This window comes from Tachypleus tridentatus, chromosome 1 (assembly GCF_004210375.1).
Source record: "Tachypleus tridentatus isolate NWPU-2018 chromosome 1, ASM421037v1, whole genome shotgun sequence".
NCBI classification, from domain to species: domain Eukaryota; kingdom Metazoa; phylum Arthropoda; class Merostomata; order Xiphosura; family Limulidae; genus Tachypleus; species Tachypleus tridentatus.
The window spans coordinates 34413733-34427830 of record NC_134825.1 but is presented as its reverse complement, the minus strand read 5'-3'; the positions used below and the strand labels follow the sequence as shown (position 1 = coordinate 34427830).

Here is a 14098-nt window from a genome sequence, read left to right as displayed (position 1 = left end):
CAGATTTGCAGTTAGCAATAACAATTAGTCTTTGTCAGGAAGAATCAATGCTCTCTAAAAATGTATCATGTTCTCTGCACAAAATATTTTCATTGTGCTTGTAAATTGTTGTTTGTCGAGTTACTATTACATTGGCATAATGTATTTCCACACTTGTGTATGTTAGTTCTTTTTAAGCAGTTTTTTAAAAGTGACATCTTTAATTATTTTTGTCTTCAAACTTATTCAAATAAATAAAACGTGTACATTTTTACACATAGAGTTTAGAAGCTCGATATGGTCTAATGGGTAGCATTCCGTAGTGTTAATATGATGATTTATGGTTTGGGTCTCTTTACCGTAACATTACACACACACACACACACACATATATATATATATATACGTAACGTGTAAGAGTGGTGATTAAATACCAATATTTGCAAAGAAAGAACCAAAGCGTTTGTTGCAGGTACTATCGAATATATACCTCCCATCTCGTCTTTAGTTCAAAAGAAGGAACAGCAATCAATAATAACCCTTGTGTAGTTTTGTGCGATTAGAAAAACACATACATATAAGTTATATTCCTATTATTAATTTTGTCATAATATTTTGAAAAAGAACGTACTTATTCAGTTTATGAAGTTTGATTGAGTCGTTTTTAATTACTTTTATGTCTGAGTATTTAAATTTAACAGTAATACGTATAGAAATTTGCTGTAATCTGTCTTCTATAATATTTCATAAATTATTCTTCCCCTTACTTTAGCTTCAAACGGTACGGGATTAGAAATATTTCTCTTTCTTCAGTTTCAAAACCAATTATTAATACTTGTTGTTATACCATCAAAACACAAATTTGCTAGATGTCGCCACGATCAGTGCGCGACTTTTTATGCGCTGCAGCACTTCTGCTTGGAACGCGGTATCTCTGGAAGTATGTGCATCGATCTACGTATCTTCGTCGTGGGTATCGTTGATATGTGTGGAGATATCATTTACCGTGGAGCTTTTCAACGTTTAAGTTTGCTTTCATGCTTCAACATCTAGTTGTGCATGCAGACTCAAAACTCCGTTTCGTAGAATTTACCCGCTGTGAGATCTATTTAATTACATCATTATATTTATAGTTAAAACGCAGAAGTCGTTCGTAAACAATTTCAAGTTTTTTACGGTAAGGTTATAGGTAGCTAGTAATGTAGTTATCGTGTATTGTAGGTTAAAAACCTTTTAAGCGTAATTGTAATTAAGAGTTATTACAAACTGTGGATTGACAGTTAATAGTAGTTAAAATGCTACGTATATTTACAAACAAGTAACGTGGAATCTTCATTCAGAATGAAAACAGAATAATTTAAAACTTTTCTTTGTTGATCAGATCTGTGTGTGTGTGTGTGTGTGTATTTCACACTTATATGTATTACATCAAAGACATACAAACAACTACCGTGTTTCTCCGATAATAAGACCTACCCATAAAATAAGACCTAGTGTGATTTTTGGGGATAGTTTTAATATAAGCCCTACCCTTAAAATAAGCCCTAGTTAAGAGTGGCAGGAAGAGGAAAGAAATAAAAAAAATTAATTTATTAATTAGTTTAATAGTTAGTTAATTAGTTTGTTTAAGTATTAATCAGTTAGTTTAATAGTAGTTTATTTTAAATGGTTAGTTTAATAGTTTTACTTTGTAACTTCATTTTTTAATATATCAAAATAAGACATCCCCCGAAAATAAGCCCTAGTGTCATATTTTAGAGTGAAAATTAATATGAGCCCTGTCTTATTTTCGGAGAAACACGGTATTCAACAAAGCTTCGACGAGATAATTACCTAAGCATACAATATTTGTATTATAGATCTATACGCCAGCAGAGCTGAAAGATGTAAAATTATACCCTTTATACAAACACATTGGGAATATGTGCTCTGTCAGATACAACCAAGACAACAAATGAAAAACTAGAAACCAAGCTACGGATGTAGTAGGGGGCTTATGACCTGCAAGCTAAACTTCCCCGATCCCACAATCATTCAGCATCTGTAACCGATCCTAGGCGTGACAGTGACCCCTAAAGACATAAAAATAAAAATCTGACGTAATCAATCACCCCCAATTTCCGTCAGAAAGTTTCACCCAACCTCCTCCTCTTGTTTAGTTGTAGTTTATGTTTTAGTGCTGTTAAAATATGAAATTGTATAAGCCTACCTGTATAGTTCAGATAACCTTAGCAGTTTATAAATAATGATATTTTACGTCTGTCCTGCTCATGAATGAAGAAAAAAGTCTTAGTTGTTGAAAAGATTAGCAGATGTCGTTTGTACACGAGAAAAGTATCATAATGGTGTGATCCAGAGAGCAGTGAATATATTGATTTCTTCCTTGTCTAGAAACGTTATACTTATCTCCATAACCGCTGTTTTATAGCTTGGGCTCAAGGTAACACACCCATTTTAATACATTGTAATAGCTTTTAGGTTAATAAAATTTTAGAACTGCTAATTTAAACAGAAAAAATATTCAGTATTCATTATTAGACAAAAAAAAGGTGATTTTGACTAACAAAGAGGTATAGCATTAAAAAAAATCGATGAAAATTTGACAGAAGCAAAAGAATCGATACCTGCATCAGGATTTGACAACTTCCTGTTTGTCGGTGATATTTTTTGTTCCAGTTCATGCACAGAAAAGTTGTCTGTGGATTCGCGGAATCCCTTATTATATATTTCTATGCAGTTTAAACAGCTGTGTCAAGTGGTTGCAACTGTATCCTCTTAAGAAAAGTAAATGTTTGTGCTCGCATACTAACCGCTAATCACCGTATGATATAGTACGTCACATAACGTATTTACGTCGCACAAAAATTCACGTGAACGGGAATTTGAAGAATAAGTTTGGTACATTAGAACGCGAAAAGAGTCATGCTATAGGAGAAGTATTTGACACCGGAAAGAAGGTTTGACGTAATATGTGAACGTATGATATATTTAATTAAGGTTTACTTTTTGACATGGAACGTAGTTTGACTTTTTTATTGGTTAAAGGTCTACGAGTTGTAACATAAACAAATCACTATATGCAATGTAACGGATTTGCCGTTATGCTTTTATTTTAAAACCTACGCTTGTTTCAGTATAGTTTTCTTCTTTTGCATGTGACGCATATTCTTGACTGTATATTGCGCGAGTCCCGCCTGTTCTAAAAATTTATAGAAGCTTCTTGAGAGTAAGAATCAACAATATCTGTTTTACATAAACACTGGCGCGTTTTGGAATATTATTGAAACTTTGAGAAACTCGCGTGAATCATATAAAAGCAGCCGAGAGACAGAAGATTATTATCAATCAGCTACAATTAGTGCGCTCTAGGCCTTGGAAGGTATAACTGTGATTAACGCTTATTAATCGTAAAACTACAGAATTTAACCAGGAGCGTTATGGATTTCGAACATTGCAAACCGTTCCACTTCAGTGAATTAATTACGGACGTTTAGTATTTATACTAGGACATTAAATATCTTTATCGGCAAAAAGTCAATGGTGTGAGGCCAATCAAGCCAGCTAGCTTAAGCGAGGTGTGACAATATCAACTCAGAATTAATTTGCTCGTCGTGGACCTGGATCATTGATAATATATTCAGTTCTGAACCGGATATAAGATTCAGTATTGTCTGTGAGTTTGTAAAACCTGTATATAAACCATCATTTGTAATAACTATTAGTAAGAACCGTTATTATAAATTGTATTTTTTATGTTTGTATATTAACATATTTGTGTTAAAAATAAAATTGTGTGTCGATATTGTTGGCAAATATCAAAAATTTGATACATATTATCATTTAATTAACTTCTAAATTCAAATTTCCTGTTATTTGAAATAGTAATACGTTAGGTATGTAATATAATACATCGGTGACTCATCTGAATAAAGTGTAATGCGTAACAGTAGATTGTTGAATAAATAATTTTAGATGCACGTACAACATTTTATTAGAACAGAACGTCTTTAATGGCAGGTAACTTCACGGAATATATCAGATACATTTTAAATAGTAGTACGTTTTATCATCTCTTCTATCCGTGAAGTTAGTAATTTAAACATTAACTCAAAATTAAGACTTCATCAAAAATCAGGTGAAATTTCCACACTATAGTTAGGTTATTTTAAAGCTGTTACTGCGCTTTAAAGTGTTTGTGACCATCTAGGTTGACTAATAAGTTACAAAACTAATAAAAATGTGTAATATACAGTAAGTTTTAACTTTTTTTTAAAAAAAAGGTTTTGGTGTGGGTAGAAATGTTTACAGTTAGAACATGGCGTAGATTATTATAAATTACGACAAAGAAATTTCTGTTCGTAAATCTTGTCATTTATAATCTCGAATCTCAGAAGAGTTGGCGGGTATTTAGTTTAGTGTGATGTTTGTTCTTTTAATTTGAAACAATGTTTATAGAAAGGAATTTTATTTTCTGAATAGTGAGTCTAAGTTTATTGTATCGATAAAAATAATTTATGTCCATTTCAAAGGTGAATTGTATAGCTTAGATAGGTGTTATGGTGTAATTATTTTTTACACATTTCGTGGGTGAAAATGGAATCGTTTAGGTAAACATGCTTTTTAGTTTAGATATAGTGTGAAAATGAGTTCGTTTAGATAAAAGTGCTTTTTAGTTTAGATATAGTGTGAAAATGAGTTCGTTTAGATAAAAGTGCTTTTTAGTTTAGGTATACAGTTTTAATGGTCTCCTTTTATTGTTGTTTTTTGTTGTTTTGAATTAAGCACAAAGCTACACAATGGGCTATCTGTGCTTTGCATTAAGAGAAACAATGTTACTAGTTGTTAAGTATGCACCACATAGGAAAGCTTCTCTTGTACTTAAAACTAAGTTAAATGCTCTATTATGGGCTATACATTCACTTTAAAATTTGGAGAAAACTACACAGAAATTGCGGTTACAGTTTCGTAATTTATTGTATAAAACTTATAAAACTGAACTTTTTAAGAACTATTTTATTATTTCTAACTTAAGACGTGTGTTGTATCATCTGTATATAAGCATGCTATAATGCTAAACTTTGAAGTTTAAAACTTAATACATTTTCTGAGAATAGTAGTTATAATACAGTGGTGAGTAGGACGTAAAACCTTTTCCTAAACACAATGTTTTTAAATTATATATCAGAAAACTGCTCTTTATCATGTTCCATATAAAAAACATCATTGTTAAATAAAATGTCATTTTTTTCCCTAGGCGTGTATTAACAAGAACAAAAACACTATTTCTGACGTTGTGTGTCTTTTGTGTACTATTTACATACACACTGATGTTAATAATCCGAGAATTATGCTAAATATAAGTTTTAATCAAGAATATCTCAATTATAGGACTTTCTCTTAAGATAGCAGACCAACTTACAGGAAATAAACACTGTCAGGTACCTTGAAACAAAAAAATATGATAATAGAAAAGGTTGTTGTAGTGACGGTGCATTCTAATCCAATTCTGTATAATACTGTGGTCGATTAGTGTGTTTCATAATCAGTTTGTGAATGTAGATGTGTGGTATCTGTTACAGACAGCTTTTTGCAATTTAATTGGCGGTTTATTATCCTGTTAGAAGTTTATAAATATCCGAGATAATAAAGGATGTAAATATAATGTTTCAATGGACATTTTCACTGTGGAACTACATTACTGTTTGTTTGTTTTGGAATTTCGCACAAAGCTACTTGAGGGCTATCTGTGCTAGCCGTCCCTAATTTTGCAGTGTAAGACTAGAGGGAAGGCAGCTAGTCATCACCACCCACCGCCAACTCTTGGGCTACTCTTTTACCAACGAATAGTGGGATTGACCGTCACATGATACGCCCCCACGGCTGGGAGGGCGAGCATATTTAGCTATATTAACTATTACTTCGAAATTATGTTTTTAACTTCTTTTTATCCTTTAGGATACTATTATTATTATTATTATATTATACTATTATTATATTTATGTATTTACAAAACGTATTACGTTTTCCTACAGAACAACATTTGCGATGATTAACTAAATGATTGGAATAGTTTGTTTGTTTTTTCGTAGTGAAAATGCCAGTTTCCTTTAATATGTTTACTTTGCTTTCAATAACGCAAAACAGATATTTCTATTAGACTTTGATTGGATTGTTCATTTTCCTACTTCTAGGTTCTATCTGAGTGACTACTAGGTTTTGCAGGGTTTTTTTTTTTTCATTCTCTCTCTCTGACTGGCTCGGCATGGCCACGTGGTTAGGGCGCTCGACTAACAATATGAAGTTCACGGATTTGAATCTCTGTCCCACCAAAAATGCTCATCCTTTCAATTTTGGAAGCTTTATAATGTGACGGTCAATCCCACTTTTCGTTGGTAAAAGAGTAGCCCAGTTGTTCAGTATGCAGGTACTTTAAAATATACCTGTTAGGCGTAGTTGTTCTTGTAATTGTTTCTACAAAAATAAAAGCTAAAAGAGTTAATCTTAAAATTGTTTTGTAGACATTCTGAAAAAAAAAAGTTTCAAATATCTAGTTTGAAAGACTTTTCACCTAACTCGAGAGTGAGTATTTATGAAACTGCTTGACAACAATTACATTGGATGAGAGTTTTTAAAATAATTTATTCTGTTACGATAGTAGAAAATAATGATATTTCCCTAGCCTTCAACGGAACTTGCAATTTATTTTCGAGAATAAGGTCCTATGTTGATATCTGCATTCCCTCCTGTAAAAAAATGGCCCGGAATGGCCATGTAAGTCAAGGCATTCGACTCGTAATCTGAGGGTCATGGGTTCGAATCCCCATCCCAACAAACATGCCCGCCCTTTCAGTCGTGGGAGCGTTATAATGTGACGGTCAATCCACTATTCGTTAATAAAAGATTAGCCCAAGAGTTGGCAATGGGTGGTGATGATTAGCTGCCTTCCCTCTAGTCTTACACTGCTAAATTAGGGACAACTAACTCAGATAGCTCTCGTATAGCTTTGCGCGAAATTCAAAATCAAAACAAACAAACCTGTGAAAAATACTCAAATTTTTAGACCACGTGCCTAACATGTTTTTGAACATTGTTCTTCCAGTCGTGCGCCCAGGAGCTAAACAATAGATACACGTATTACCTGGATAACCGTGTATTGTAACACAAGCTGCGAGTAATGATGAGTAACGGCGTTGTAGCATTAGTTGTTTCGTTTATAGACTATTTGAACTATTAAGTTTCGAGTCGAATGCCTTGACTTACATTATAACCAAGATCAGGAGGGAATGCAGATATCAACATAGCTTTTAGGCTGTTCTTTCGTTCACGCAAAAACGGGAGGAAAGTGTGTGTGTTTTTTTATAGCAAAGCCACATCGGGCTATCTGCTGAGTCCATCGAGGTGAATCGACCCCTTGATTTTAGCATTGTAAATCTATAGACTTACCGCTGTACCAGCGGTGTAGCAGGGAGGAAAGTATCGACTGTCTTATTATGTTATAAGTTAATAGTGGTAAAGTGGTTAATGAATCATACGGTTAAAGAGTTCGCGTTCCGCAAATTCTCGCTCAGTACTTTGGGAAGGGAGGGTGCGTTATGATAACAACGGTCAAATCTCACTGTTCGATTGGAGTAGTCCAAGAGATGGCTGTAAATGCTATTGACAGCCTTTTCTAGGCAGTTTAAAGATAGAAACAATTTTTGTAGATAGGTCTTGTATAGCTTTGTGCAAGTATTCGAGTAAAACAAATTATTGTGTTGCTGAATAATTTAAATGGAAAAATCAGCCGATACTGATAACATACAGTATTTAGCTTGTTTGTGTGAAGGTTGAACATTATTTAAACGTCATATTTGTGAGCTATAACCATTATTTTAATGATAATATTTTTAGATAACCAAAATTTTCGGTGAGTTAGATCCCTCTTGAGTTGATTGGAAAAACTAGTTTATATTGACAGTATTTTCAAATTCAGTTAGGTAATTTCACGTCTGTCATATCCATCTGCAACTTTTTGTTGTTTTTAACGCAAAACTACACAGTGGGCTGTTCACGCTCTGACTACCATTATTAATCAAGTCTGGATTTCAACGATGGTGTAAATTCTAAAACATTCAGAGACTCATCTGCACTTTGAAACACGATCAACTGGAAACAAAAAAACTTTTTAAAGTAAGATTTTGAGGCAATAAAGATAATGTAGTTTAAATCTTTTTTAATGTAATATTGTAGTAAATCACATAACATATACACAAGTTAAACAGAAAAGTACAAAATCCTGTAATCCGAGTGATTTTTGAATGTGGATCTTTCTTTATTATATATGTATGTAATTAATTAAAATGAGTCACTTCGTTTTCTTTTTGGATTTTAATTTAAACTTTAATTTCAAATAACTGGTTAAATTTTGTATGACGCTTATTCCAACTGATGTAACACTGTTTAACAAAATGATTGATGAGACACTAATATATAATTTTATGAGACATACGCCAAAGGATAAAATTCTATCCTGGACACTGTCTTATTCTGTAGTCAACTGTGGACTGTTAAAATGGTATTTCTTCTCACTACCCTGTTGAAATATTGAGAGGAAGAATAAGTTACAAATTGTAATCCTATAAAATTAGAACACCAAGAAATCAACTCTTAATGATTTTCTAAAGATTGTGCAAGTTCACTCAGTGATCCACAGAAGATGATGAACTGATTCTGTTGGATGCTGGTGTTCTATGAACCATTGTGAAAAAAAGTAAGGTGTGACAACAATCTGCAGATATGAAATCCTGTGATTAGAATGCCACAGGTTGAGATTTTATTCTTACTTAACAGAGACAGAGACAGAGACATAGTGTTTTTTTAGGGTTTGAGTTTTTGTTGAACTTAAACTTATTATGATACAACCAGATATCAAAAACCAGGTTACCATGTCAAAAAACTAGTCTTGAAATGGTCATTGTGAATAACTGACCAAAAACAAAATGAGTAAAATTTAACCATTATCTATGCACAATACATTGGGAACCTCAGTAGTACTTAGTGGAATTCATTGGGCATTAATGATATTTTATTTATTTTTTAATGCATGTTATTTGATGTTTTCATGATATTTTTATGCACACAGATCATCCGAAAATGTCATATAACTCAAGAGATTTCAGAAAGTGGACTTTCCTTCATCAGTAACCCAGCAGTCAAGAAATTCATTGACCCCCAAAAACTTCATTACTTAGATAATTTAGGAATATATGTTTAGAAAGCTTTGCATGTAATGCTTATTAAAATTTCTTGATTTGTATAACACCTGTAATTTAAGCACTTCTTACGCTTAAGCACTGAACAGAATGTAATGTTAAATCTTTACTACCATAAAGGTTGGGTGTGTTATACTAAAACAAATTTAGGCCCTTGTTACATCATTACACTCCATGTCAACATATCCAGTTATGCTATATAAGACAACTGTGCATCTTGACAGTAGCCCTGCAGCATATTTAACATTTCAAAAGGTTTCTTCGTAAGATGATAATATACTTTGTAACATTTCTTGTAAACATGATCTTAATATGACTTGGATTTTTTTTGCAATTTATTTATCACCTTTTATTTTATTTATTTGTAATTTGTACTATATACTTTGAGCATCATATGTCTTTAGTTTACAATATGTATATAGAAATTGCTTCATTTCTTATGAAATATGTTTCAATGATATCCCTAAATATCATTCCTTAATATTCCTAAAATATTTTTATTACAGAATGCAATAAATGTGAAACAAAATTACATCACTTGCGAGAACAAATGTTGACCACATCCTCTGGCACCTTACGCACTTCCCAAAAGCTGTCTCTTCATGTCAGGTTTGTATTGAAAAATTTTATTGAGGTGTATCCATATAGAGCAGATGTTTGTCTTTATAACAAAGGATGACTTTATCAACAGGAAAAGTACTGCTTAAAATAGTAAACTGGAAAATTCATCCTGTTATAATGTTAAAAAAAATCATTAATTATATACCTTAACTTTTTAAAGAATATAAATTAGTTTGTGTATTTTTGTCTTGATTTCAGGGCTCTCTTTGACTATGAACCCTCTAAAGACAGTGGTCTACCCAGCAGAGGACTTAGATTTAACTTTGGAGATATTTTGCATGTCATTAATGCTAGTGATGATGAGTGGTGGCAAGCAAGAAAAGTTCTTCCAGATGGTGAAGAAGAAGGCATGGGAATAATTCCAAGTAAAAGAAGGTTAGACATTCTCCTAACTACCACTTTTTAGCAATGTTTGATAACTTGAAATAGTTTAGTAGCAAGGTTTGACATCCATCTGAATACCATGATTCAGCTGAGGTTATAACTTGAAATAATTTTAGTAAAAAAGGCTATGTTTTTCAGCTTAGACTTTTGTATAGTTGTTTGACCAGACAGAAGTTTCACATCATATGATGAGCACATCTAAATGTTTAGAATTTTATATGATGTTTTAAAACAAATGAGCATCAGAAAAGTAAAATGAACATTATACAATTACATCCAAAATGAAAATAAAAAGTGTAAAAAGAAATCAATGAAATGTGTCACCAAGATTGAACAAGCTGTAGGAAATATGCAAAAGTATATCAACTCTAAATATTTAAAAATTGAATTGGGTAAAGCAAGGATTAAACCAACTTTGACAACATTAAGAAATTTTCTTACAAAGGGTCCTAACAACTATCAACGTTTAATGATTGCTTTATCAAAGATATTTTAAAGTGTCAGTTCAGAAGGTTGTTTTTAAAACAAGTATTAGGAACAGAGTAAGAAGCAAAGATGTGATCTTAGCCAAAATGTTGGAAGATGTGAAAAGATTAGCCCAGTTGTTTTATTCAGATGTTTAAAGTTAAAAGATGGATTAATTGGCACAGAACTAGTTTGTAGATGCATAGTGGATGACAATATATGAATTATGCTGGAGCAAAATAGGTTTACACTTTTAAAAGAAGTTATCTGGTTGGTAATGAAACTTGAATCAAAGTTGAACCAGAAACACCAGCTAGACATTTTTGGGCTGTCAGATCAAATTGTGTGGAAACATTAACTCCCTTTGATGGAAGTCTAGTAAAACTCAAAGGGTAAGTTACACAACTGTGCTCTCTTAATACAAGAAGTAATTTATGAGACAGTAAATGTTTCAACAGCAATTTTATTTTAAAGTCACCAGCTACAAGACTATCACCAATGTGAAAAAACGAACTTTACAGCTGAGACTATAATGAACAAATAGATGATGATAAACCAATAAGAAAGTGCCCTGATGATGGGTTCCTGAGTCAAAACTGGTATAAAATACAATAAATAGTAAACCAGACATTGTAAAGTATTAATTAGCTGGATTTAAGGGCCTTAGCCTAGCATAAAATATTATGCTTGCCCACCCCATATAAGGTAATGAGTTCATTATAGAAAGAAATCAGTACCTGAGTCAGTGGGAAGTCTTGCAACACATTGATTGACACTGGTTATACACCAGTCATTAGTTGAACTGATCTTTTAATGACAGCTGGGGCATTGTCTCCATGGATGAAGGAAGGAAATGGACTGATGCAAATAGCAAAGTAGTCATAATGTTCCAGCAAGAAGGAAGTTGTAAGCACTCTAACTGTGAGAAGCTACTGTAGACAACATGACTTTTGGGTAATTAACATATTGAAAGAACACTTTTTATATGAATCATAGCTGTAAGGCTAAACTTGTCCCAAAATATTTCATAGTTTGTGACCAAACCTTCCTTTTGTATTACATATCAGTCACATACTAGTGATTGAACATCCAGTAATTACGAAATTGAAAGCACATGAAAAAGAAAACAACCAGCTTAAAGTGTAACACAGCCAAATCTGGACAGCTAGATGGTGCAAGCCAGATGTCATCCACATTGGTCATCTTTAGAGGTACATTGGTGGGAGAGTGACCAATTGGTTGGCTTCAGAGAGTTCCTTGCCAGAAGAAAATCAACCTGCTGAAGAGCCTGACTTTCCTGTTAAGATCATTTCCAAAATATTACAAAGGATGAGGCTACAAGCAATGGATTACCTCAATCACTGACCTGAAGAGAACTCCTCTTGTGGTAAAACAGCAAGTGTTGAAAAAAGGCAAAAAGTAATCTTAAGTTTTATTATAAGACACAAAAAAGCAAATCATAAAAGTGAGTAAAGGAAGAAAAGTTTGTTCTGTTAATCAAAAGTGTGATTGTACTTTGCTTCATTGGTGCATTTAATTGATTATCTAATGATCATAATATCTATATTTTATGATCATTAATGTTTTTAATTTTCAAAACTTACTTCATTGTTAATTATGAAACCTTAATGTCTCATTGTTATTTATGTAATATGGTTATTTAAAGAACTTTACAGGAGGAAATGTTGTTGGAAATTCAGTTTAATGTTTGCATTTTTTGATGAGAGGGAGGCTTTAGCCATGTAATGCATGCTTGGCATTAATTAGTGTTTCAAATTTTATGTAAAATCTGAGAACAGTTTTACCCAACACAAAGAATGAGTTGGCAGACAACTCTGCTATTTATTTAATGAGTAATTAGTGCATGATTTAGGTTATATATTTGAATTGATGTCAGCCAGTTAGTTACCTCAATGCTTTAAAGTTTAAGTTTTTAACAAAGCAGAAATTACCAAGTAAGTGGGATTTCAGTTTACAAATTGTTTATTTGTGAAGAAACGTCTGTCGTTAGTAACATAAAACTGTGTACTTGTAGTTAAAAAAATTATGGTTTAATTCATTATAATTAAGTGCACTGGAATTTTTATTCTTGTTTTTACTTAATAATCCAAAATAACCTGCAGAACAATTGAAATTCATACAGTAAAATAACTGAAGGTTCATAATCACCAGAGTATCACTTTAGCACTGAAAGTTTTAGTATATTTATAATAATTTCAGTAAAAGAGAAGGTGTATAGGCTACCTTATGTCATTTTGTAGCAGAGTTTGATTTACAATTGCTCTAACTAAAACTGTGAAACAAGAGAATTTTGGTTTGCATTCAAATCTGTTACACCTGTGTTTCATTAGTGTCACATATCTGTACATTTGCACATGTCTCAGTCTTCTTGAAAATACGTATTGTACAGAATTATGCTACATTGCAATATACTAGATATTGGTTTGTAATTCATGTAGATATAAGTTGCAAGTTTACTTAATTACCCTGACTGTTTGGTATCATTTCTCAGCATAGTGTTAATGACATAAACATTGGCATAGGCTTATAATTTTTGAACATTTTTCTTATGAATATGATATAATCATTTAAAACTCTTGGTTAGTAACAGCATTTACTCCTGACCATTAAGTGAAATAGTTCATCACAACCATGATGTATTCATTTCCATTGTAAATATGTGACACAAAACCAAACACATGGAAAACACTCTCTCATGTGGTGCTCCAACATGATATTACTGTAGTTACCCATACTGTTTCCTTCATGGAACTTTAATTCACATTATTTACATCAATTCTTTACAAGTCTGTGGCACTCCACTCAGTAGAAGCATTTCTTACTTACTTCAGTGTCTTCTTAAAAACCTTAGTGTTCAGCTGTTGAATGGTTGTAAACATGCTGGAGTGTTTCAGAATGCAGAGGATTTGGAAGTACTAACCTTAATCATTATTTCTGTCCATTAATATATTCCTTCTTCTGCCATCATAAACCCTCTTGTAGGTATAATGAATCCTAATGTCCCAAATATGTATTTGTCTTTGAGCTATGTGCAACAACCATTTGCCATGATAGTTTTTTTTTTTCATTATTCTTGGTCCACTGAATTACTAGATCCACTAAATAACTTGTTTTAAACTCATATCCTTTGATCATCTTTTAGTTACGTTTTGGACCACATTAGTCCTTTGTCATCATTTTTCAATGTCAGGTCTTAAAGTGTTCTCTGATGTACATTAGGTTGGTTATCTTTGCAACTTCTTTTACAGTGTATAAATTCTTCCTTAACACATGTTTTTAATAATAATGCATCAGCATTTTTATGTTTCTGTTCAGGGTGATGCAAAATATTAAAATTTCTACATCTGGAAGTTTAGAAACCAACTTATTATCTTACC

At 32.3% G+C, this 14098-nt stretch overlaps 1 protein-coding gene across 4 annotated transcripts in view; it reads left to right on the top strand.

Annotated features, from left to right (window-relative positions):
- The window catches only part of LOC143245847 (disks large homolog 1-like), a 119624-nt gene that overhangs the window by 61162 nt on the left and 44364 nt on the right, over nt 1–14098 (top strand). For all 4 annotated transcript variants that reach the window (XR_013025700.1, XM_076492119.1, XM_076492113.1 and 1 more), the window contains 2 exons: nt 9737–9839; nt 10050–10226. Coding sequence is in view for 3 of the 4 variants with exons in the window: in XM_076492119.1 (XP_076348234.1) it covers nt 9737–9839; nt 10050–10226 (280 nt within the window). In the remaining variant the exon portion in view is untranslated. The remainder of the gene's footprint in view (nt 1–9736; nt 9840–10049; nt 10227–14098) is intronic.